Source organism: Centropristis striata, chromosome 11 (genome assembly GCF_030273125.1).
Source record: "Centropristis striata isolate RG_2023a ecotype Rhode Island chromosome 11, C.striata_1.0, whole genome shotgun sequence".
NCBI classification, from domain to species: Eukaryota; Metazoa; Chordata; class Actinopteri; order Perciformes; family Serranidae; genus Centropristis; species Centropristis striata.
The window spans coordinates 3,528,913-3,556,849 of NC_081527.1; the positions used below are offsets into that span (position 1 = coordinate 3,528,913).

General features: G+C 36.5%; 1 protein-coding gene across 1 annotated transcript; it reads left to right on the forward strand.

Annotated features, from left to right (window-relative positions):
* The first annotated feature begins 833 nt into the window (after positions 1 to 833).
* On the forward strand, positions 834 to 13,888 carry LOC131980754 (immunoglobulin lambda-1 light chain-like). Its single transcript, XM_059345055.1, has 7 exons — positions 834 to 1,237; positions 1,330 to 1,650; positions 10,254 to 10,298; positions 11,191 to 11,198; positions 12,925 to 13,216; positions 13,349 to 13,423; positions 13,740 to 13,888. The coding sequence occupies exons 1-7, from the start codon at positions 1,195 to 1,197 to the stop codon at positions 13,886 to 13,888; spliced, it is 933 nt and encodes a 310-aa protein (XP_059201038.1). The 5' UTR covers positions 834 to 1,194.
* Positions 13,889 to 27,937: the final 14,049 nt, after the last annotated feature.

Below are 27,937 nucleotides of genomic sequence, written 5' to 3' on the forward strand. Positions count from 1 at the left end.
TAATTGATCAAATTATATAGATGAGATCAAACAATAGAATATAATAAATAGTAAATAGATAAAATAGGTGAATAACAAAATGGATACTAATAATGAAAATGAATAAATTAATTGATAATAATAATTACAAAAAATAGTAATAGTAATTATACAAAATAACAACAGTAATAATGAAAATAAAAATAATTATAATAACAATAAGTATCATTATCATTATAAAACCTGATTAAATGTAATTCATTTCTTTTATATTTGGCTTGTTTTTAAAGAGAAAACTGGCAAAAAAATTTCACAAAGTATTTCATCATAAAATAAGCTGCTATTTGACTTATTTTCATTTTATTGATCAAATTACATAGATGAGCTCAAACAATAGAATATAATAAATAGATGAATATAATATAAAAGATTGATATTTTGATCGACAAATGGATGTTAATGATGAAAATAAAAATAGAAAATAGCATTTAAAAAATTATAAATAATGTTTATAAACAACAATAAAAATGAAAATAATACAAATTATAATAATTATTATCATTATTATTATTATCATTATTAATATTATTATTAATAATATCATTACCATCGAAAAACTAATTAAAAACTGAATGGAAAAAAATTAAAAATATAAAATAATTCAATTTAATGAAAAAATGAAATACTGTAAAAAATTAGACTGCAAACAAATAAATTGAGCTCTATTAAAAGCCAGACTAAAAGAATAAAAGACAATAAATAAATGAATAAATAAATGAATAAATATATAAATAGATGAAACTGGATTATTGATTATTTATTATTGGGATCATTAAAAGGCCACGAGCAGAAGACCTGAGGGTTCTACAGGGTTCATACGCTAAAAGCAACTCTGAGAAATAAATAGGACATAAAACATGAAGAGCTTTATAAACAATCAAAAGGACTTTAAAATCAATTGTGAAGCAAACAGGCAGCTAATGCAGAGACTTTAAAACAGCTGAAGACTCTGTTTAATATTAGTGTGAAGACACAGGAAAGTGAGGTGCTTTGAAGCAGCCTTATCTCTCCACCACAGGGGCTGATGGGAGGTCTGAGGACCTGTTAGAAACCACGTGGCCCTCGTCTGATCTCGCAGCTCCTCCTTGTTTGGCCTCAGCTGCATCAGAGCGCCACTTCTCCCCAGGTTCACCAGAGGAAACACCGCTGCACAAAATGCTTTTCCTCCCAGCTGCTGCTCTGTGCTGTCTGTGCTCAGGTGAGTGTTTCCAGCCAATCAGGAGCCAACAAACTCCACCTTTAACAAACACTGTCACACTCACCTTCATCTACCTGTCTGTCTCCACACAGCGCTGGCTGCCATGGCAACACAGCTGCTTCAGGAGGATTTAACATGGACCAGGAGAGTTGGTGAAAGAGTCTCCTTCAGCTGTCGAGGCACTGAACAGTGTGATAGCAGGAGGCCTTATGTATGGTGGTACCAGAAGAGAGACACAGAAACATTCACAGTGATTCTCGATATTAACAGGAATGATGGTGAAATAGATAGAGATTTCAATCATCCTCAGGAAGATGATTTCTCAGCTGTGAATAAACAGAACGGCTGTGAGTTGCAGATCCAGAGCGTTAAACTAAATCATTCAGCCACCTACTACTGCTTCTGTCAGAAGCGTGCTCCCCACAGTGATAAAATATCCCTGCAGCCTGTACAAAAACCTCCAGATGAACAGATGTCAAACAGTGTCTGTGACAGGAAGAGAGCAGTAAACCACAGCCCAGGTTCACATATTTCACCTCCATCTCAGCCAGAGTCACAAACACACTGAACTGAGGGATTTATTTTCTTTACTGCTGTCAGGATTTATTTGATATGATATTTATTCATATTTTTATCAGATATTCCAGCAGGTTTATTGTTGTTCCACACAGTGAGGACAAACTAGCAACACAGAGACACAAAGATAAAAGAAGTGAAAGAGAAAAGAGTCAAATGAATATTACAAATAAACTGAGTCAAAAACATCAAGAAGTCTTGTTTGAAAAGCAGTTTGTCATTAAAAACATGATGAAACAAAAACAAGCTTCAGCATTTTGATAAAGATTAAAATCCTCTGCTTTGACCTGCTGCAGGAATAAAGTCCGTTCCTCCTCACAATGCTGACCTGCTTCCTGTGGCTCCTTCACAATAAAAGCTTTCTTCCATCACATGTTGGAACAGATTTGAGCAGATCATTTCACTTCAGTAAATGATACAAGTGAATTGTAGGATTTGTGACAGTTCCCCCTCAACAGAGATTTGGTAAATGTATTTGGATTGAATGAAGGTTTTTCTCTGTGAGCAGTGCGACCTTTGGCTCCGTCTTTACATCCAAACAAAACTTTGATCCAGAACAAGAGAACTGTTGGCCTGATTTATATCACATCTACAGTGGATGTTGATGGTCCCCAGAGGATGAATCCTCATATTTATACAAGTTTTAAGATCTCATTTTAACTGCTAATCAACAGAGAAATGTCTCATGAGCGTATGTGACAGAATATTAATATACAAGATATTTGAAGGTTTGAAAACAAAGACTAATGATATTAATGTCAAAGCCTATATACATACATCCAAACACTGAGATCACTTTTAGATTTCACTTGGCAACAAACCTTTTCAAGCAATAAGGTTCATTCTGGCTTCATATTTTTGACCTTCAGGTCAACAGAAATATTTGAGTGTTTACAATATTTGTCCTAAAGTGTAGTTTGAGTTGTTCACTGTTTGTTTGTGTGAACAGTAACTCTGGTCTCATGTGTTGACCTGATTTAAAAAGTAGGAGGATAATAATAATAATAATAATAATAATAATAATAATAATAATCATGGGCTCAGCACCCCTAAAACTTGGAGTAAGAAATGTTGTTATTCTAAAATTTTTGTTCGTCTTTGACAAACTTAAATGACGTCCAAAACAAACTCTGTAGTTTGTGGTTTAAATGTTAAGGATGAAAATGAAAACACCCCCGCTTAGCAAATGGTATCATCCTCCTCTCAGCCGCTCCCTCTGCACCGCTCCGCTGGCCGACCGGCATCCAGCGACACACGCAGAGTGAGAATCCTTTAGTTGTCGTGTTGGGAATCAACTAAGTAAGTTGCTCCAGCTCTGTCTCATACTTCTTTCCTTTTACCTGGAGTTGTTCAGATTCAGAGACCATATCGGAGAGTACTGGAGTCCAGGCACCGTTTTCCAGTTAGTTAGCCCGGTTAGCTTCGTTAGCGCCATTAGCGCAGCTACAGTCAAACTGGAGCGGTCCGTTTATTAAACAAAAGGAGCAGTGCCACAAATTAACTGTGTACCTGTGAAGTGCGTACTTGTGTCTCTGTTGTTAAAGTTTATCGTTACTTTAGAGACATAATTTGACGTCACACGCGTCTTTTTCTGGTCCGTCGTCATGGAAACATGACTCCCTGTCAGGGCATTTGGACCAGAGTGAAAACAAACGACATAATCACTGTATAATACCAGTATGTGTGAAAACACTCACTGTGGCTTTTTAAATGAATTGTTATTTATTCCTAGTTCATATTTGATATTTTTCAGTTGTGTCTTACTGTCAAAGTAGACAATAAAAAATAGTTAAATGTTTTTCTTTGCTGTATTTATTCATGTTTTGCAGAGGATTTAACCTGAACCAGACTTTGCAACAATAATAATCACATTACATTCATGCAGACGTAGTAGTATATACTACACACACACACACACACACAGTAGGTCTATATATATAGGCTATTTATAACACAAAGGTATGAGATGTGTGAAAGATAACTCCTACACTGTAAAACCCGACAAGTTCATATATCTCCAAAAAATTGGTGAAACTGATTACATCGAAATTTTCTAGTTTCACTTACTCAACTTTGTGTGTTATATTGACATTTTAAATTAAGTAGCTTTAACTATTTAACTATAAATTAAAAACATTACTTAATTTAAAAGCAAAACTGCAAGTTAGTTTACCTTGAAACATTTTATGTAATCAGTTTCAAAAAATGTTTTAAGTAGCTTTAACTAAAAAGCCCCAAATACATATGTTTTGAATAGAAAAAAATATATAACATTTGAAATGCCAGACCAAATTTATTGAGTAACCACAATTAAACAGTGTCGCAAATGGAGGAATACATTCCAAAAATAGTACAAGGGCCTTGCAAGAAGACTTGAGGACTCCTAATCACTTTGTTACATAAGGACTTATCAAAAACAGCTGCCAAACGGTAACATTAAAAATGCAAGCATTATTTAAAACACAGTCCAGAACCTCAAAACAATGTTTGTCCTATGACCTGTTTTTTTATGTGTTTTATATGGAAAAAAAACCTTTTTATTTTCCATGCTCAACTCTTAATATTTTGCTGAACCCTAATTACTTCAATACTTTAAACACTTCCATAAACGTTATCCAACTTTGGCATCCAAAATGTATCCATTACATCTTCCAAAACTTAAAAAACTGCCTTTAAAAAAACCCAAAAAACAATCACTTTGTGACAATATGAATGAAATCCTCTGTCACACATTACCAACCTGGTCTCACAGAAATCCGTGAAATAGTCACGGATTTCGCTTAACTCAAAATCCGTGGAATAGCCACGGAATCGCTCAAATTTCCGTGAAACTGACACGGATTTCGCTACAATGCAAGTTAATGACAGTCATATCCCGTGGCCATTGGTTTGTTCCAAGTCACGTGACTTTGAAGGTCCCAGCGGTCAGAACAAAAAACATGGCGGACAGTTCTATCATTTTTAGTGAAAAATCAATATTTTGACTTAGTTTCTGCATAAAAATGGATTTTGATCACATTTGTAGCGAGAAATATATGTTTTATTTTCTAAATATTCACTCAGTGAATGTACATAATCACTTTGTATGTTGGAATAGCCACGGGATATGACTATGTCATTAACTTGCATTGTAGCGAAATCCGTGTCAGTTTCACGGAAATTTGAGCGAATCCGTGGCTATTCCACGGATTTTGAGTTAAGCGAAATCCGTGGCTATTTCACGGATTTCTGTGAGATCATGTTGCACATTACACATTATTCAGACACTTTTAGACATTTCCATAAAACTTTGTGTACAAATGTTACAACCTAAATGTACATAGTACATTCAATAACACAACTAAAACCGGGCCTGAGCAATGTTGTGAACTTTGTTTACATATTAGGATCCCTCCACAATCAGCAAGTCATTTTTAAGGGTCAGCACCCGAGGCCTCAACTTCCCATCATCCAGGCCCATAAGTACTTTCTGGATGAAGTCAAACGTGTTTGACATGCCGTTTGGGTAACTTAGATGCAAGGCATAAAAAAGTGCAAAAAGTGTGACAAATGCCTCAGCCATTTTGGAAAATTCCATAACTATGTTACCCTCAAGTACAATTGCAGTCTTCTCTGGGCAGAAGAATGTTGCATCTGTTGAATCTGCACTGATCAACAGGATCCCTACTGGTAGATCTTCAGTGATTGGTTCATCAGACTTGGCCATCTGAAGACAACAACAGAGAACTGTTATGTGAGATAACCTGAGCTATCTCCCAAAGCTGTTTGCAGGCAATTCATCAGTAATGAAGACAGAAAACAGTCAGATAGAACCATCCAAAACAATAATCACAATACATAAATGCAAATGGTTTCTCAGGTCAGTCGCAGGTCACAGTCAATATAAAACGTGGAACAGATTTATATAAAATTATTTATGTAAAATGTAGAACAGAATGTTTTGTCTCCCAGCCTGAAATTTGTTCATTTTACCATGTTATAAACAAAAAATTTGATCTTCAATTGACTAAATATTTTCCATTGTCATTGTTGCAAGAAAAAAATGAAAAAAATAGTAATAAATAGAGACTTTTAAATATTTTTAAATGGAATGAAAAATTCAGACTTACACATTTATTTTTATTTTTTAAGCTAAAGAGCTGCATTTCAAAGGCATCCAAAGGAATAAATCATGCTCAGCACTTGAAATGAATTAAATATAGTTGGAATTTACTCAGCACTTCGCACAATATTAAAGATGCTATATGTTGTATATGCCTTTTTTTATGATTTGCATCCATTGTATACCTTACATTATCTATACTACTTATGGAATTACTTATTGCCTGCAACAAGAACCTGAATGCAATCTGGTCAGCAGAAGAGAAGAAACATTTGCTGAAAAAATTCTCACAGACAAGGTCCATATCTAGTGATATAGGTTGAAACATAAGCAAATATATGTATTTTTTTATTTCATTTTTTCATTCTTTTTTTTCTTCCTGCATTGCAGCAACTTAAACAATGTAACAAAATAAAAATAAATACCAGTAATTGTATTGTATTGTTGCAGAGCAAATGCTTAATTGTACTTACATCCCAAAACTTCAGAAATGTAGAGTCATCTTCATGAAGATAAGCTGGGAGGGCACGAAGGACAGCAGCCCGTTTGATGTGAACATCAACTTGTTCCTTGCGTGTAAGAACAAAACAGAATAACAGTAACTAAACAGATATGAATTATTATATATCTACACAAACACATACACCGACATAGTACAACTTTTAAGCACCAACAATCTTAAGCAATTGACCTGGTGGTCATAAGCATCAAAGAGCTGACCCAGAGTGTCAGCTACTTTCCCTGTGCGTGCAGCTCTCTTTCTGAACAAGCTCTGAAGACGGGGGGCATGTCGGTCCAACTCAGCATAGAACTGGTTCTTCAGGTTGATGTTTGCAATCCTGTGAAACTCGGCACAGACCTGTACAAAGTACATGAATGTTTAAGTCAGATTGTAATGTATATGTGGCCCTGTAAGGAGATATAAACAGCAACAAAGCATTCCTGAATGCTGCCCAGTACTGCCAAACATTGGCCTTGAACTGTTTCAAGTTTGGGGGAAAACATCCATACCACTACACTACCAAATCACACTCAATGGTATTCACTGCAAACCTGAATGGATATTTTCAGCTTATCACTGACAAAGTCAGTCTGAAGAATGAAATTGAATACATGTGCCTAGATAGATTTACTTAAAAAAATATTGTTTACCTGTGACTCTATTTTAAGAGCAGGCCAGCGTTGCAGGATCTCTCCAACAGGTAGGTCATCATTTATGACCTCTTTGCGCCGTAGGCCAAGCCATGGTAAAATTAAACAATATTCTCAATAATTGAAAACAATATTCTCATCAATTGAAAACAATATTCTCATGAATTGAAAACACTTGTGAAACAGGTTTTAGATGAATTTGATTGTGGTGCATTAATTTACATTTCAGCAACTATGCAAAACAAACATGGAAAAAAGCTTAATGTTTGCCAATAACATACCAGGTTGAAGACTCTGTATGTCGGCCTGTTGCTTCAGCCTTCAGAGAAAAAAGAATGACATTTTAAGCAAGATAATACACTTTCAACAAAAGCATTATGTACAATATCTTTGAAGTATTACATTGATTAATGTATTAACCTCACACAGTGTGAAATGTCTTAATCCCAAACTTATTAAAATAGGTTTATGAACATATTTCACTTTACTCAGACTTAAGATCTTGCTAATCTATAGATATTGCAACAAATGGATGATGTATGTAAAAATGTAAATAGTTCTTATATCTCTTAACCAAGACATAAAAGGGTATTGCTACACTCTCTGGTTAAGAAGAGAGATAGTATCTATTTTTTATTTATTATTATTTGTTTTCAATAAAATCTTATTTCTGTTTGACAGTCGGAATGACCTTAACCATGCAAAGACTGGGAACACTTGACCGCTGGACTGCGGTTATTTTTCCACACTGATTACAAGCCAGTTTACGTGCGTTACAAAAAAACAGAAATAGTCCGGTAAAACGTGAAATTGAAACTGATGTGACCTTAACTTTAAAGTTAAACCCTCCATACAAAACATTAACATTCAGTAACCGTTAAGCCGAGACATGCCCGGACATGCATGCCGATGAAACATGCAGTTCCAGTCGACATTGTGTGGTAAAATCAACTTTATGAAATTTACCAGACAACTTTCTACACAAGACAAAATTTCCACTTTGACATAAAAATCCCACAAGTCCACTTTCTAATCCCTCTTTACATGTAAATTAGCTAGCAGTTAAGTGAGGCATTTACAAGTTAAGCTAGCCAAATCACATTTAACGGACAGATACAAATAACTGCAGACAGCCCGAATGCACACCGTTAAAATATGGCGCTTAAACAACTCTTAACTTACCAAATTAGTGCTCCCAAAGCGAATATGAAAATAACGGAGGTCAGGGCGGTGAGGGCGGTCAGCACGGCGTTCACTGTTAGCGACTCCTGCTGAGAAAGTTGCTTCGTTCTCGGCTTTTCTTGACGACGCGAGTAGCGGTAATGGCGGACTTTCCGACAGGCTTGGAGAAGAAGGACGCGCTCACGTGACGTGACGTCATCAAGTTTACTGTCAAACTGTTTGAGTACAATGACTAAAATAAATGAAAGCGGTCGAATACTGTTAACTTAAAATTACAAATTTGTACTAATGACTCAGAAAATATGTGGTGTATTAACTTTTTTAATTTTTGAGCACATATTATTTAATTTAACAAGCTTTTACTGTCCGGTCTCTCTGTGTGTGTGTGTGTGTGTGTGTGTGTGTGTGTGTGTGTGGTCTGCCAGTGACCAATGGACATACGACTGTTCTTTAAAAGAAAAAAGACAGATTCAGGTGAGAGACTAGGGACAGTCCATAATGATCTCTGTCTTGTTTTTTTTCTTCTGAAGAGTGTTAAGCTAAAGTAACAGATAATATAAACCAGCTATCTGTATGTTGTATCAAATTACTTATGTAGGAGATGGTCTGCTACAATATATTTGTGTATGATTGTCTCTGCCAAGGGAAAGAGAGAAAGATAGAGAAGGAGAAAGGGAAAGGGAGAGCACGCAGGAAGAACCAGGTGAGAAAACAACAACAATAAATTGATATATAGTGAATAGTGGCGAGCAAAACAGTAACAACTCATACTCCTATTCTAATTTATTGGCATTACTGTAGGTGGCCTATATTTAGCATTTTGTTGTCCAAGTAGCTGTTACTTTGTTCAGTGACAATAAAGTTCAATCTAATCTAATCTAAACAAAAAAAAGTCTGTTGTGCTTTTACAGTCAGGAGAGTCAGTGTGGATGTTAAAGTCTCCTAGGAGGAGGACAGATGGGGAGACTGAAGACAGTTGTGTGAAGAATTCTAAAAATCTGACAGAAAGGTTGGGTTGGGTTTGGGTGGACGGCAGATAATAGCAATGATGAGGTTTTGGACCGGGGAGTTTAAATGCCAGATGTTCAAAAGATGGTGCAGCAATGATGGAGAGTGGCCGAGGGTTGAGGTCTTGGTGGTGTTTTCCTCCTCCTCGGCCCTTAGAGCGAGGGATGTCCATGTATGAATATCCAGCAGGGAAGGTTTGGTTTAGTGTGAAATATTCCATGGGTTTTTGCCAGGTTTCAGTCAGACAGAGGAAGTCTAGTTGTTTGTTACTGATGAGTTCATTTAAGATGAGGCTTTTATTGTTGAGGGATCTTGTGTTGAACAGGACTTTTTTCAGAGGCTTTTGTTTTGAAGTTTGCATGGAGGAAGTGGGTACTGGGTGAAGGTTGAAGGCATTCACGTGGTGGTTCTCCTGATGACGTGGTGAGTTGTTGTGGTGACAGAATGAGGAAGTGCAGCAGCTGTAGTCGGTCCAGAGAGATGGGACGGGAGCCTCTATGGGTGTAGTGACGGCGTCGTAGAAGTCCAAAGTGTTTTATTGCGGTGATAAGTTGGTAACTCTGGTCTCATGTGTTGACCTGATTTAAAAAGTAGGAGGATCACAACTCTTTCTCCTTCAAATCAAAACAAGACTACAGTGCAACACACACTGGCTGTGTGGCCCAGCGTCCTGTCATTGGATGCACACACGTCATAAATCAAAGTAATGGACAATTTAAAGATGTGAGCTGATGATGGTGTTTGATAAAAACTGACCAAAGTCAGTAGGGTTCATCCTCTGAGGAACATGAACGTCTGAACCAACGATCCACGGAGACACTCTGCTAATGTGTCTAAAAAGGACATAAAAGAAGAGACAGTCATGTTAATATGAACATTAGAGAAACACATGATGGAGCTGAAATATGATACTGCTTCATAATGTGGACTGGTTCACCTCAGCTGACACATTCAGCAGCAGACAGGTTTTTGTACCAGTCTTTCTCACTGTGCCAGGCGGATCGTACTACATGTTTGGCTCTGGAACTAAACTGTTTGTAGGTAAGAATAAACTTTCTTTTTCCTTCAGTTGTTTCATTGAAAATGTTTTCTAATGAGTTTCTGCTGCTTGTGACCTTTTTCATCATTAGTAGAGAATTATTGCAGCCATGCAGCTATTGTTACATAAAAAAAGCTTCATAATTCCTGAAAAGATGTTTAAATCTCACGGCACAACTAAAGTTATTCTTTGTTTCTGCAGGAGATGAAACTGATTCATAAAGAAAAAGATTGATTTTGGAAATGTTACAAATATACAGTATTTGATCCTCTCAGTAATTCAGCAGCACCTCTTGTATTATTTTTAACAACTCACTATAACTATCACTACAATTGTGTTTTATATGATGATAAACATGTCCTAAAGATATATTTATCATACTGAATATGATGTGTCGATTAAATAGAACGTATAGAGACTAATGAGTCATTTCTATCTGTGATACAGGACGATATCTAAAGAAACACACTTTTCTGTTTGTGTCAGAACACAAAATAATCATAAATTATATATAATAACCTATAAAACCTTTAGTAAAGTATAGATCAATATTATGTTTCTTTTTATGTATTATTATTATTAATTAATTTTTTGATGTGTTTATTTAGCATATAGAGTAAAGTATACAGCGGGAAACTTGTAAATAATTTTAACACAAATGTAGTTGCTGTATTATATTTCATGAGCTCATGTTTAATTCTGTCATATGTTATTTATATGGTCATTTCATTTTTATTTTATTTTTTTAACTCAGGGTCCTTTTTTCATGTTCAATAGTGTTTTTATTCAATTTGGATGATTCAAACATTTAATTTAATTTGGATATCAATGTTTAAATTTTATAGTATAAAGTGCAATTAAAAAGTAATCTCATTACATTTTTCTGTAATCCAGTGGATCAAGTTACTATAATGACAAAAACTGCCGTGAAGTTTCTGTTCAGCAGCTGAATCAATTTCAGAGTAATCTGCCCCAACCTGCTGATGTTATATTTTATTCTATTAAATGTCATTGTTTTCTATTTTCTTATAATATATTGCATCATATTACATTATATTATATTATAACATATGAAATATTATATTATATCAAAATATATTACGTCATATTATATATTTTATTTAATTTTAGATTATATTGTATTATGTGGCAATTTTCATTCACATTTGACAGAATCAAACTTTGGCGCAAGTAGTTAAAATTGCAAGAAAATTTTTGTGTCAAATATAATAAGATATATAACAGATAGAAATGGTAAGAATTCATTGTTTAAAAATACAAAATTATTGAGATCATTAAAATGACAATTGCATTTTATAGAATATGTAAGTTATAATCATATGTGTAGAAAATGATGAAGAAAAACTGTTTTAAACTTTCACAATAATATAATACTTGACTCCATCCTAAAGGATGAAGACCGTCTCTTTATTATATTATATTATATTATATTGTTTTATATTACATTATGCTATATTACATTATTTTATATTATGTTATTATAATATATTAAAATGTATTTTAAACCTGACACTGAAAAATGTGGACATTTTCTAAGTTGAAAAAAAACAGAATGAGATCATTTTCAGATCCTTTCTGAAATATATTCATATTTAATGTTCAAATATGTATACAGACAAAGTGATTTTGGAATTTGATAAAAATGTATTTTTAATTATGTTTTACACATGCAAACTTTATATTAAATTATATTATTATGATATTATAATATATTATATTATTATGATATAATATCATATTTACTTTATTTATTTTATTAAGTGGACATTTTTATTCACAATCGACAGAATCAAACATTTTTGCAGGAAGTTAAAATTGCAATGAAAAAAGTCATAAAATGATTAATGTCTTGATTTGTTCCTATAGAAATTGTAAAAGGTTTATTGTGGTAAATATGTGGTTAATATCCCGGACGAGCCCCATTTAGTCATAACCCGACTCCTGGGCCATGACAAAAACGGGAATGGACACAAAGAATGATGATAAATTAAAGGAGATTTATTGTGATAAAGTAAAGAAATCAGTCCAAATGTGGAGTGTGTCAGTCAGTAACATCAGTAATGTCAATGTGAGTGAATGAACACAGAGTTAAAGCAAAGCCGCCATCCTGTGGCTCCTTCAAGGACACTAACAAAAAGCAGTAACTGGGAGCCTCGCCTCTCAATAACTAGACACTGGACTGGAGCGTCAACATTCAATATATTGTGTTCCCTAACATGAAAATAATATTTGACATGAAGGTAAATATGTGCTTTATTTAAAATGTGTGATATATAAAAATACATTTCCATTGTATGAAGGTACACGTCATCATTATATGAAATGAATTTCTATAGGTAAGAAAAATGAATGATAAATAATGTGAAATGAAAGATGTGATCTTGTGTCCCCATATAACCCATGCTGACATTAGATGCTGAGTGTGTTTCATATGAAGGTGAATACAGTATATGTAGTGAACTTTGTGCTGTATTGATGAGTAGTTTAGTGATCAGAGTCCATGTAGTTTCCAGGATCACACTGAATGCAGTGCAGTGCTGTAAGCTGCTGTTGACTGTGTCAATGTGTGTCTGTGCTGCTTGTTGCTGCTGTCAAACTTCAGGTGAGCAGGTAGTGAAGCCCGTGGTGAGCGTGTCCCCAGCAGCACCCAGAGCCCACCTGGAGGGGAAGAGCTCCCTGCTGTGTCTGGTCTCAGCCATGTTTCCTCCTCTGGTCCGCATCTCCTGGAAAAGACGAAAGGAGAACGGTCCTCTGGAGGAGCTGCCCCCTGCTGAGGGAGAGCAGCTGGAGCTCAGAGAGTCGGGATGCACCGCCGCCATCTTGCTGCTCCGTCAGCAAGAGAGCAGCACGTATAAATACCACTGCTACGTATTTATAGTGGAGGCCCCAACAGAACAAGGTAATGAAGGCTCGCTGACTGTGTTCAGCAGTGATTCAGCTTCATGTGGAGACGCTGTCAAAGAGAGCAGAGCAGCAGAGGACTGACATTTCTCACTGCAACTCCAAACATTTCACTCCTTTTCTGTTTCAGAGGTTCCAGCTCCAGCAGCCTCCTGTCCTCCAGAGAGAGAGCCAGCAGACCTGCCAGCTCTGCAGCAAGCTGACTGTAAGATCACCTGCTGCCTCTCCTTCAATCACAATCTTTCCTTTTTCACTTTGCTTTTCAATGCCAACATTTAAAGTCTCTGTCCTGGCTCCGTATAGCTCAAAAGCTGGCTGGGGCCCTGACTTGTTGTCTTCAATAAGGACCTTTGAGCTTTCATTCAAAGTGTAGCCGACCCCTGTCTTCATGTAAAGCTGCTTGTCCCGTCTGGAAAAGTCCAAGTTATACTGGTGAAAATCTGATGATGTTCCGATGACATTTACACACTGTGTGACTGTGTGTGTGTGTGTGTGTGTGTGTGTGTGTGTGTGTGTGTCAGGGTCCTTCCAGTCTCAGTGCAGGGTGAAGCTGCTCTGCCTGCTGTACACAGTGCTGATAGTGAAGAGTCTGGTGTTCTGCTGTGGAATCGTTCTGCTGATGATCATCAGAAACAAGGGACCGTCCACCAACTGCACACATGCTGACTGACTGTTTTCTGCTTGTTCTCACCATCAAATCTTATCAATTCATCTCATTCATCACACTGATCAGTATTCACAAATATCAATGATGACGTGTTTTGGTTGTTCTGTTAAAGGAAGATACAGTCATCCTAAAAATATAAATACATATATACACGTATATATCTGCAGTTACTAAGTGTACATTTTGTCTGGTGTTATTTTTATATTTTCGTTTATTTCCACTTTGAGTTGCGACCTGTATAATAATAGAGATTTATTCTCAATCATTAGCTTCTTGTAGACATGTTATTGTTTCTTATTTTCTGTTTCTTTCATTCATTTTAATCAAGTTTGTCAAATTCTTTGAGTGAAACATTCTCAATAAAGTGAAAAATCACAGTCCGTCTGTTTTTTGAAACCTCCTTGTTTTGATGTATTTCAGTTTAACTTCAGAGCAAATAATCAGAAACAGAATCTCTTGGATATATATAGTACTGTTCAAATTAGACAGTTAATTATCTAATTATGTCAGAGGTTCGTCGAGACAATAGTTAAGAGTTTATTCTCAAACAAGTCTTTAAAAAATGATTTACTACTGATGTCTGGAAAAAAAACTCAAGAACTTAACTGGAGACGGTCAGAATTGAAGGCAACAGAGTTTATTCTCAAACAAGAGTTTAAACCAGACTTTACTCTGGAATCAACTAAAAGTTGAAGATTTTGCATCAGTTTATATAACTATAATCTTCCCTCCTACTATCTGGGGAATTATTTTAAAAATTATCACTTTTACCCCTGTTAGAAAGCTCTTTAATATTTAAAAATAAATTTGTTTTCACTGTAGTTAAGTAAAGTAAAACGTATCTATATATCTACATGTATATAGCTATGGATAAGTAGTAGTAAAATAGCAAAATATAAAGACTTAAAAAAGTACTCAATAGTCAAGTTCAAAATTTCATATTACTTCTTTTATTAAATGAAAAAAAACTATATGAAATAAATAAACATTGAAACATTCAGTAAGTACATAATTTAATTTAATTAATTAATTAATTAATTAATGAGGCAGTTCCAGGAAAAAGCTCAAAACTCACTTGTTAAATTCAATATTTCCAAATGTATGAATATGAATGAAACAGTACGGCCCACTGAGATTACTGGCTTTATTGCTTTATGTCTGTTTAAATTGTGGTATGGAATTATTATTCATCTGTCTAATTATTACTGCGTTGTTGAAATTACACAGTTAATTATCTAATTATGTTGGAGGTTCCACTGAGATAACAGTTACAAGTTTATTCTCAAAGAGTTTAAACCAGAATAAACTATAAATGTAACATTTTGCATCAGTTTATATAACTCTAATCTTCTATCTGGTTAGTCTCAACATTATTTTCTAAAATTAGCAGTTTCTCCCCCGTTACAAATCTGTCATATTGTTTTAATTTTGGTGCGCTCCACCTCCATGACCTCATGTGGGGCTGCTCCTACTGAAAACTGAAATTCCCCCCAGAACAAGTTGAACTTGCACTTGCTGTTCTGATCTATTTCTGGTCCTGGTTTTTCAGGGGATTTCCAGAGTGAATCGAACTCTGATCTCCTTCAGTCTTTTTCTTGTTGTTACACACTCTTTGTAGTGATAAATATGTCATTTGTGATTAGTGACGATTAATACTCCAGAAATTATAATCTAGTGTTTACTGTGTTAATACAACAGTTTTTGTGCATTTCAGTGTTTTTCTTCTCGTCACTTTATATCAGGAGTTAAATAAAAGTGTTTCATTGGAATAAAAAAAATATGATATACTGTAGGTTATAGATTAGCATTGTAAAATAGATTATTGTATGATTTCAGTCCCATAATTTATTATACAATAAATATCAGTATGCTACTGTACTTTATTTTACAGTGTGATAAAAACTCTTGCAGTTATTTTAGAGGTAATTGTACCATGTTATGGAATACAGCATTAATGGTTTATTTCTGTCATTAAGTTCCTGTTCCTGAGACAGTGAGTACTGAGTGCTGAAATCTAACTGAACTTCCTCTAACGATTATTTAACCAGAGTGGACGGTTGTAACTGTCATTGTGTTATTAACGTGAGAAAGGCTGCAGAGCAGAAACCCACACAGCCCGTCTGCTGCAGGAAAGGAAGTGTTGATTCGATGCCAACAGTTTGTTTTATGAGCCTTAATAACCACTGAGAACAGATTCATATCTGCTGCTGTGCACACTGTTGGGGTTTTCATCTGCCTCCAACCTGAGCAACACTTGTGTGGGTCTCACGGTTCAAAAGTGCTTTTCAGAATTATTAATAATTATACAAAAAAATTATTATTTATATTAAATGATATGACTCTGTAAAACAGAGAAAAGAGCTAATTTAACTCGATCATTCTCATAAAGTTACTAAATTATCAATGTGGAACTCTGAGTGATAATTAAGTTAATAATTATCACCAAATTACCATATTAATATTTAATATATTTTAATAGAAGTGGTTGGCATATCACTCATAGATAAACAACATTAAATAGACAGCATGTATATTAAAATAGTGATTCTTAAAAAGTAAAGCAAAACACACAATGAAAATTAATTACAGTGTGAAATGTGTGTGTGTGTGTGTGTTTGTGTCTGTGTCTGTATTTGTGAGTGTGTGTGTGTGCGTGTGTGTGTGTGTGTGTGTGTGTGTGTGTGTGTGTGTGTGGTCAGAATAGTCACATGTCTTTAGTCAAAGAGTCTTGAATTCCTCTTCAAAGCTGTATGTCATGTGATGTGCCATTTTAAATTGAAGTCAGTTTTTATTGATGCATATTGACAACATCAGTATTGGGTATGTTTTTTCTGTCTGTTATCATGTGGTGCTACTGATTCCTCAGATTTCAGCTGATCGGGAAGAAGCCTGTGAACCAATCCCAAACCACATAATACAAAAATATGAACACAAGTGCTTTCACAATGATGAAAAATCCCTCTTAATTATAATGAACATGTCTCTTCCATTAGAAGCAGACACTGTAAAAAAAAAAAAATATTTTAAGGAGTTTTTCCTGCTTTTTCTACATTAATTGCAAATATTAACCATAAAATAAAAGTTGGAATCTGGAAATTAATATAATGGGATTTATTATATTTTCTTCACACCATTGTTAAATTGCTTAATGGTCTTGAATGTTTAATTACAGGGAACAACAACAACAACAACAACAACAACAATAATTGTTATTATAATTTGGATTATTTTTATTGTTGTTTTTTGAATGACTATTTTCTATATTTTTTATTTTCATCATTAATATCCATTTGCCGATCAAAATATCAATCTATTTAACTATTTATTGTATTCTATTGTTTGAGTTTATTTAAATAATTTGATCAATTAAATGAAAATAAGTCAAACAGCAGCTTATTTTATGATGAAATACTTTGTGAACATTCTTTGTCAGTTTCCCTTTAAATGGAATAACACTGTGAGACAAATGTCAGTCTGTTCCTTTAAGACGTTGAGGGAACAGTCATGATACATTTCATATTATTTTCACAGATTGTTCTTCTATTACGTAGGGTATAATTCTGAACAGTTGGATCATTTTCAACGTGAAAACATATTGCATCACATGTGTGACATCACATGTCTCTTTATGGTGTTAGAAAGGAGTCACAGCCATAAATAAGCTCTAACAACATGGCTGTGTGATACAAACTGAACTTTATCACAGACAGAGAGCGCCACCCTGTGGTTAGTCACAGGAAGTGCAGGTACCCACATGATGATGATCACACACACACACACACACACAGAAAGAGAGTTTTGAATGTAACTGGAATGTGTAAACTGGACAAAAAAGGTTTTTGAGTTCACTACATTATTATTATTACAACATATTCCAGATGTATTATATTTATTTGATGGAGAAAAGTTTCTTATTAAAAGTTACATAAAGGAATAGAGGTTGTCTCGTGCTTATTTTGAATTTGTCGACTGTTTTAACATTTAACATCAGCACAAGATCACAAACCAGACTCCATTCAGAAATCTCTTGTGTTGTGATTTCTTCACGCTGTACTAGCAGAGCATGGTCAACAGTATCAAATGCTTTTAATAAATCTACAAAGAGGGCGGCACAATCATTTCCTTTGTCCATGGCACATATAATATTGTTTGTAACAGATGTAATAGCAGTAAGTGTACTATGTTTTGATGTGAAACCAGATTGTAGGGGACTCAGCACATCATTTAGTGAGAGGAATGTTTGGAGCTGATTGTTGACCAGAGATTCTAGAACCTTAGTGAGACAGGGCAGTTTGGAAACTGGTGGATAGTTGTTGAGGTTTGATTTATCACCACTCTTATGTAGTGGGACAACATGTGCTGATTTCCATACCTGAGGGATAACAGCAGAAGAAATGGACAGATTAAACAGGTATGTCATTTGGTCTGCTATATGAGGAGCAGCAAGCTTTAAAAAATAAGGATCTATTTTATCCTCACCTGTTGATTTCTTGCAGTCTAAACCCTGAAGTGCTTTGATAACAGCATGAGACGTAAAAGGTTGCAGTGTGAACAGGGAGGTGTGGTTTGAACAGTGGTGGTTTGGAGACACATGAGGCAGCAGCTGACCAGTAAGACCAGGATATAATATATCAAAATGGTTTCCAGCAGCAACAAAATGTGCATTGAAAGCATCACAGATGTCAGCTGGTTTATCTATTATACAGTTATCTGATGTGATAGAAGGAGGAATAGATGCACATGATTTGTTTTTCTCTATGTTAACTGCTCTCCAAAATGTTGATGGGTTTGTAAAAGAGCTGGAGATGAAGTCAATGTGATAATTAGCTTTAGCTTTTCTTAAGGCGGAAGTGCATTTGTTCCTTAGTTTTCTGAATGTGAGCCAGTGAGCTGCCTCATCACTGAGCCTTGCTGTGGCCCACGCTTTGTCTCTTGCTTTGAACATCAGTGCTAGTTCAGTGGTGAACCAGGGGCTTGTTCTATTTTTAACTCTATGTTTCTTATATGGTGCGTGTTTATTGATCAGTGACAGAAAGGAATTTGTAAAATAATCCAGAGCTGAATCTATATTTGGTATTTTATGCGTGTGGTGAATGTTACTTGCAACAAGGTGACAGAGAAAAGCCTCCTCGTTGAAGTGTTTGAAGTTTCTTCTGAGTATAATTTTGGAGCATGATTTTTCCATTTTTCCATTTCTGACACAGGCTACAGGGCAGTGGTCACTGATGCCAAGGGCAAAAACAGCAGAAACAGTGATTGTGTTTCTCCTGTTAGACAGAATGAAATCTATCAGTGAGGAGTTTTTGGGGTTCTTCAGGTTAGGTCTGGTTGGCTCTTTAATCAACTGTGTCAGATTTAGATGATCACATATGTCTTTTAAATGATCTGAGTCAGATGTCAAGCAGTTTAAATGAAAGTCACCCAGGACCAGCGTCTCTGATTTGTTGTACTGAGCGATGAGGTGGGCTAATGAATTGATTGCACTGGGGATGGCTGAGGGTGGTCTGTATGCACCAACAACATGGATGAAATGATTACTGGATAGGTTGATTTAAGAGCCATAAATTCAAAGGAATGAGGTATGCTGACATTCTGTAGTACAGTAACAGATAAACATGATTTGACGTATACAGCCACACCACCCCCTTTCCTTCCAGCTCTGTCTCTTCTGGATAGATTGTAGTTATGCAGGGAAACTTCTGAATCATGTATGTTGTCTTTGAGCCAGGTTTCTGTTAGGACCAGGATGTCTGGCTCAGTCTGTGATAGTAGAATTTCCACTTGGTCTAATTTAAATTGATTGCACAGACTTCTCATATTCAGATGCATCAAACCAGGCCACGTCTTGATTTAAACAGCTGTGGGTTAAAGAACTCTTCCCTGGAGTCATCACAGAAGTTAGTTTTATATTTATATTTATTTTGGAAGGTTTTATAGTGATGAAATGTTTTGGCCTGTGAATTCTATTGTGAATAGACAGACAGTGTTTTTGATGAGCATTTGTAATAAGAACAGGGATCCTGAAGGCAGCAGCAGAGACAGAGAGTGGAGGACAGGGTGTGTTTTGGATCTCATCAATATATTTAAACATGTTGGTTTATTAAAACAAGAAATTTGAATTCATGTGTTTGTGCTGTGGGGATTTATAACAGAGATGTTTCACTATTTTCTGACATTTCATTGATAAAATTAATAAAATTTGACATATTCTTTATGATGAGAAATGACAAAGAAAAGCATTAAATATTCATATTTGAAAAGCCAGAAGTGTTTGGCATATTTTGATGCGATATATCAACTCAAATGAAGAAAGACATTTTGACTCATTAAAGTAGATTTGAATGTGTCGTAGCCATCCAATGACAAGATCTCCAGCACACAAGAAAAAGACACTAAGAACAACCACAGCAACTACAACAGAGAAAGACTTGGACTATTATGACACATATGACGACAACCCAGGACTAGATGACGTAATTACAGACAGAGACCAGTGGAGATTAGTTAAACCAAGACACAGAAAAATACAACCTATAGCAGATGAATTGTGGGAAATAGCTAGCCAAAACGAATGGTATAAATGGGCAATGTATTCAATTAAAGACATGACATATAATGAATATATAATGTGTGCAGAATCTCCACTGTCTATTCCTACTGCTATGCCTGAAAAACACACTTTTGAGGAATGTGCCCGAGTCCAAAGTCAATTATGCAAGGAAGGGAAATTTACATCACGAGAGGGAGTACCAATTATTTTTAGATATCCTATGTGTGGAATTCAATGCAGACTGTTACTTTCCTGTAACATACATACTTTCCTGTTATGACAATCATTTGATATGCGAGTACACTTGGGAGATTATGTTCTTATTCTAATGTTACCGTATTAACCAGAGCATCCGCTCAGGATGCGCTATGCTGACTTTCGTCCAAGAAGTTTTCCTTTCCAATGATCTGATATTTCACCTGTGTACTTAGGTTACATTTCAATGTGGATTCATCTATGGATTTATCCTACATATGATTCAACACAACATTAAAGTTTAAAGGTGGATTTTCACTGGAGTTGATTCCAGTCAAATCTAATTTATATTATCTTACCTATAAAATGTGAAAAATAATAAAACATTGCCTGTTATAATTTCCCACAGCCCAAACACATCAATTCAAACTTAATAAACCAAGAGTCTGTTTATGTTTAAATATGAGTAAATATAAGTTTATGACCATATATGACCAATAAAAGCATGAACTCTTTAAATAGGAGAAGCTGGAACCAGCAGATATTTGACATTTGAGCTTGTAAAATGACTAAAATGATGATTTGATTGTAAAAACAGCTGCAACGAGTGGATTAATCTGCTAATTGTTGCAGCTCTATTCTCACACATCACACGAGGACTCTGAGGAAAGAAACACACTTTTCTCTGATTTACAGCAAATCTCAATGAAAGCTGGTCTTCTTCTTCTCCTTGTGGAAGACTTTTCCATCTGCCTGCTTCCTCCAGCTCAGTGTGACGTCGTCATTCAGCCCCTGGTCCTTCAGCTTCTGTTGGAGCTGACAAACATTATTACTCACACAGAGATTACATTCTGCTTTCTTCTTTACATTTCATCCTCTGGAAGCTCTTTTTCACACTTTTTTTCCTCACATGATAGTTTGTGACTTTCCCTGTTTCTACTTCTCATGTCACGTTGCTGTCCAAAGCATTGTAATGTTTATAACATATAGTTTGTGAATGATTTATTATTTTAAATGTCTCTTTATCTGTTTCCTCCTCAGACTGTTTCTTTTACTGCTTTAATGTGAATTCACTCTCTGAGGGCTGATAAAGTTTCATCTCATCTCATTTTAAATTTGCTTCTAACAGTCATTTGTTGCTCAGTTTTTGCATCAAAGTTGAATCAAAAGAATGAAAAGAAGATTCACCTGCTTCAGCATTCCCTCAATCACAGCAGATACAGTCACACTCATCCTCAATCTCTTCACTTTCTTCAAAGACGCTTTAAAAAAACAATCAAACATGATGAGTTGAGAGATTTCTGCTCTGATAATAATCAGCATCCTGTTGATATAAAGTGTCCTCAGTTAGTTTTGTCCTGCCTGTGGTCAGTTTAGAGCTATACTGCAGGCCGCCACCAGGGGGCGTTCAGGGCTTTATCAGTCAGTTAGAAGCAGTTACTTCCTCCATCTGTTGATATTCTCACATTGAAGTCAACACAAACTGATTATCTGCAGTTGGTCACTGCACGCTAACATCAGCATCCTGAGTGTTCACATTTATTGTCCAGAAATGTTTTTGATCTTCTCATTTCATGCTAAAGTAAAGCTAAATCTAATATAAATACTGTTTGAATCAGGGGTTCCCACTCAGATGGAGCGGAGCAGATGAATGGATACTTCTTGTCACAGGTCACATCCCCCCATCCTCCAGAGGAGCTGAAATCTGCTGCTGTACAAGCCTCCTCCCCCAGTTATCAGGTTGCCCTGACTTCCAGTGTCTGAACGAGGAGCTGCTTCCATCCCACCACTTCCAGGAGTCTCTGAAAAGGCCGATCCAGACATATCTTCCTGCTGGAAGCAGCTCCTGGACCTTCTGCTTCTCTGTCTTGTTTCTCACACTGGCCAGGTCTGTGTGGTGTTCTCTGCAGCAGCTCTGGGCCTCAGTCCAGCTCATGGAGTCAGTGAGGACAAATGTCACATCCAGCCCTGAAAATAGAGCAGAGAGAAACAACACTGATGCAAACTTTATATCTGAGTTTCTCTGCGTCTGAATATTTTTCTCAGCAGTTTGATGTTTCTTAATGAATGTGAGCATGAAGCTGAAGTCACCGTGGAGCTGTGTGCATATCAACTCCTTCTCTTGCAGCCCTGTTGACTGAGACAGTGAGGTGGGATAAAGCTGTTAATGATGGAGCTCTTTATAGAAACCTTTATATATTTATATCAATGAAGGCAGGACTCACAAAGTCCATCTGCTTTAAATGAGCTTCATGTAAGTGAAGACAGAGAGGCAAAGAGCAGCAGAGAAGGGGAGAGGTCAACAAGCTCAACTGCTCTGTTTTACCTTCACTCATCAATATTCTCCCCTCTGACATCACAGCAGACCGCCTGTTTCTTCTCTGTGCATCTGACATCGTACCATGGTCCATTCTTATTCAGCACTGTGCACTGTTGATCACCTCCTACATTGTCTGCTTGTCCACGACTCCATCCTCTGAACTCCTCCTCTCCGTCTTTGGAGAAACTTGTGTCTGACAGTGACCACTTCCAGCTCATGACATCGTCATCGTACAGCCCGATCCAGGCCAGCTGAAACACATATTTGCATTAATAATAATATTCATGTGTCCATATGAACAGTGAAACAGCTTCTGCTTCCTGTAATAATTGCTGCTGTTTATACTGGACATTAAGAGATCTCTTATAATACACGTTCAATGGAACTAAATCCTTCGTCCTCCTTCAGAGTAAAAAAAACATGAAAAAGTTCCTCTGAAGTATCACGGCTCAGACTGTAAAACTTTAAACCCACGTGTCACTGACATGATGTCAAAAACAGCTTTGAAAGGAGAGAAAGAGGAAAGTGAAGTCACAGAGGAAACTCCTGCTGTTTCTGCCGTTGTGTTCAGGGTCTCCACATCCTCCATGCTGTCTACAGTGGCCAGGTCTGTGTATTTCTCTCTGCAGTAACTTTGTGCTTCAGTAAAGTTCTTCTCTTCATAAAAGACATGGTACTGACGTCCAGCACACAGGCCTGTAGAGACACATGCATACTGATCACATTCATGCTATTAATAACTCTTCATACATGTTTTATACCTGTTTAATTAGTGCAGGTATAAAGTGATGCCCAGCAGTAAAAAACAGAGACTGAGCACATTTTAACTGATTTATCTCTAATACATTTTTTAACACAAGTTAGAGTTGTGACTGATTCCTGCTTTTTTAAGTTCATTGTGTGTTTAGTTAAAAGTCACTCTGACAGAGATCAGAGGACTCAGTTTATAAATGACATCCTCAAACATGGAGGTGACTTTCTTTAACCTTTTCTTACTCCCACTGCTGCCTGAGATCAACCTGTGCACCATAATTAAAAGGATTGTTCAAAGATTTTTGTTACTATTTTTTTTAGTTAAAATACACCTGTGACACTCTATACTGAGCTCTACTGTTTTGTCCCCCTGATGATGGCAAACATATTTTGATACTATTTAACTGATTGACTCAGATTTAAGTCTGGAAACAAGAACTGATAAATAGAGGTATTAACAGGTAAATAAAACAGTAAAATAGAAATTAAAATAGTGTTTTTGGAGTTCACAGAAAATGGAAGCAGTAACAATGAACTCAAGTCGTGACTATTTTCACAACAAAATGTCAACAGAGCCCAAACTACTTTAGTTTAATCCACTTGAGGCTGTTTTTTATTTCCTGTCTCCTGCTGTCTTTGGTCGCCTCAAAAAAATGACTTCAATGTCAAACTGTAACTCTAACTTTTAGGTGTGCTCTCTCTCAGATATCTGTTTGTTTGTTTGTTTGTTTGTTTCCTCAGCTCTATGACGACTGTGGTCCAGTTGTAGAACCTGATAATGTAATAACCCTGATCATGTAATAACCCTGATAATGTAGTAAAAATCTGCACTTGAGTCCATTGAAAATGTAATGAAACCTGATAATGTAATAAAACCTGATAATGTAATAAAGTGCATTTCCCCATAATGTAATACACTTTCTACCAATAATGTAATAAAGTATAACACCAAGCACCTTTAGATTTCAAGAAGCTGTTGAATGCATTCGGTTGTCATGGATACCTCGTTTGTGAAAAACGGATGAACGGGTCAAAAGTGAATAAACATTCAACTTTGACCTGTTGGTGGCGCTAGAGCTCTTGAGCTAGAGTTGATACACAGTATCACCACTTGAACCCAAGTAATGGGTGGTCTGCTGTTAAATTATTACAATATTGGGGAATTATTACATTATCAGGACTTGTGAAATGAAGGCTAACCTGATAATGTAATAACCTCCATTAATGTTATACTTTATCATATTATGGGGTTCTACATCCAGTCGCTGCAGGTGAAGACTCCACCTAGCAGAGCCTCGATCCAGAACCAGAGACCAGAACCAGATCTACTCCACTCACACACACATGAGCCTCAAGAGTCCAGCTTGTACTCACCAAGAAATGGAGCGATGTCTGCGAGCTAGTTCAGGCAGCACCTCGAGCTGTGCTGCCATACTCAGGGCATGCTCCACTCCTCATACTTCCTCCACCTAAACACTCCCTCTATCCAGTCTGGAGCTCTATTTAAGATGAGAGTAATCCTCAGCTCTCCTCTGCTGCTGATGCTGCTGCTGCATCTGTACTGCTGCTTGCTTTCTCAGCCCAACCACCACCCAGCACCACCTGTAGGCTCCCACGGGGGATTTACTCCATCACTCTTCAACACCTCATGTAACTGATGAGGAGTGATGAGGTCGGAGCCTAGACGCCAAATCTAATCTATGTTCATTGTCCAATGAACACATTATGCATCACGTGAGTTGTCTGACTGAAATGTACTTATTTTAGTCAAATCATGATCTTTTCCAAACCTTAAATGTGTCAATTTTTTGTCAAAATTCATGTCTCCAATGTGTGATATCAGGTCAGGTGGCTGTCCACGTTAATGTAACATATAGAGGGTGCAGGGGGAGAGTCAGTGGGGGTCTCTGGCCTTGTTGATGAGGGGAAGAAACTGTTGTTATGGCGGGAGGTTTTGGTCCTCCAACAGTCTGTGTCCAGGGTGGGAGGGCTCGGCTACAGTCTTGCCTGCAGACGTACAGGTCCTGCAGGGACGGCAGATTGCAGCGATCACCTTCTCTGCACCTTTTTGAGTCGCGACCCCCAATTTAACATGCATGTTGTCCGCGACCCCCGCTCACTGAACACAATCTCACACGCACAGTTCAGATCACCGAAAAAAAGAAACAAAATGGCCAAAAAAAGGAAACAAAATGACCAAAAAGACACAAAATTACCAAAAAAGACACAAAATTACCCAAAAAAGAAACAAAATCACCCAAAAAAAGACACAAAATGACAAAAAAAAGGCACAAAATGACCAAAGAAAGGAAACAAAATGACCAAAAAAGACACAAATTGACCACAAAATGACCAAAAAAAGACATTAAGTGACCAAAAAGACTAAAACACATTAACACTTTAACACAGTGGAGACAGAGCTGACTTCCAAAATGATGTGGAGACCCCCAGAAATCATCTCGCGACCCCAATTGGGGTCCCGACCCCAAGGTTGAGAATAGCTGCCTTAGAGCACGGAGCTCCAAGTTGTTCTCACTGCACCAGGTCACCAGATGGTGGATCTCCCACCTGTAGGCCCACTCATCCCCACCACAGATGAGTCCAATGAGGGTGGTGTCGTCCGCCAACTTCAGCAGCTTGATGGATGGTGAGTGGAGGTGCAGCTGTTGGTGTACAGGGAGAAGAGCAGAGGAGAAAGAACGCAGCCTTGAGGGGATCCAGTGCTGATGGTCCAGGAATCAGAGACAAGTTTCCCCAGACTCACATGCCTCCTGTCAGACAGGAAGTCTGTCATCCACCTGCAGGTGGAGTCAGGAGTCAGCTGTGTGTGCTTGTGTGTGTGTGTGTGTGTGTGTGTGTGTGTGTGTGTGTGTGTGTGTGTTTGTGGGGGGGTTAAGTGTTGCATCTCTGTTTTTATATTCTGTACAGCACTTTGTGTTGCATTCATTGTATGAAAAGTGCTTTATAAATAAAGTTTGATTTGATTTGATTTGACACAACCCCCTCTGATGTTTACAGAGCCATGCCATTTGAGAATGAATGTTTGTCTTGCTTGCACAGAAACCAGGCCATTACTAACTAACACATTAATTTAGGGTCGACTACAAGAACTCACATACAGTTTACTTGAAACTGACCTTTTAACAGACACACAGAATCAAAGTCAGCATGGTCATTTAGTTCTCCCGAGACAGCACACACACACACACACACACACACACACACACACACAAGCATAAACATCACATGGTCTCAATTTCACACTGTAAATAATCTGTTAGATGAGATTTTGTGTAAACCTGACAGAAATAAACAGGTAAAGTGTTAATACATTTTACTGAACAAGAGTAGTGGAATAACTGGATTTATATTAGTTATGATTAACATGGGGTGGACAAAATAACAGAAACCCCAGTTACTGAAAGACACTTTGTGAAAGAGGATGATTTAAGAAAATATATAACAGAGGTACAGCGTGAAGAAATCAGTGTTATGGAGAATATTTTAACAGATTATTTTAATAATTCATTGATATGGAGAATGACCCTTTTTTTTTCTTTGTCTGACTTTTTAATGTAATAGTAGTTATAGTAGCAGAAGTAGGTGTCGAGGCCTTTTGAGTGAATTATTGAGTTGTTGCAGACACAACAGGGAAGCAGAGTGAAGGATTTGTTGTACAGTAAATACCCTGGAAAAAGTAAAAGTCCTGCACTGAAAACGTGGATTAAATGTGATACTAAATAATAAATGTGGAGCTATAGAAACAAAACTGAATTAAGAAATAAAATAACTAATGATTTATTGTGTTTCAGCTTGTCTTAACACAAGAGATTTCTGAATGGAGTCTGGTTTGTGATCTTGTGCTGATGTTAAATGTTAAAACAGTCGACAAATTCAAAATAAGCACGAGACAACCTCTATTCCTTTATGTAACTATTATTAAGAAACTTTTCTCAATCAAATGAATATAATACATCTGGAATATGTTGTAGTGTGTGAAATCATCGTCATCATCATCATCATCATGTGGGTACCTGCACTTCCTGTGACTAACCACAGGGTGGCGCTCTCTGTCTGTGGTAAAGTTCTAGTCGGTTCAATAAACATCAGAAGTGGATGAGCGTCTCTGCGTGTGATTATTATAATGTGTGTCGGCTCCTCTGCAACCTAACCTGAGCTGCTAAAAGGAGAAAAAGGATTAGCCACTTCAATTACTTTCTTATAACTATGACAT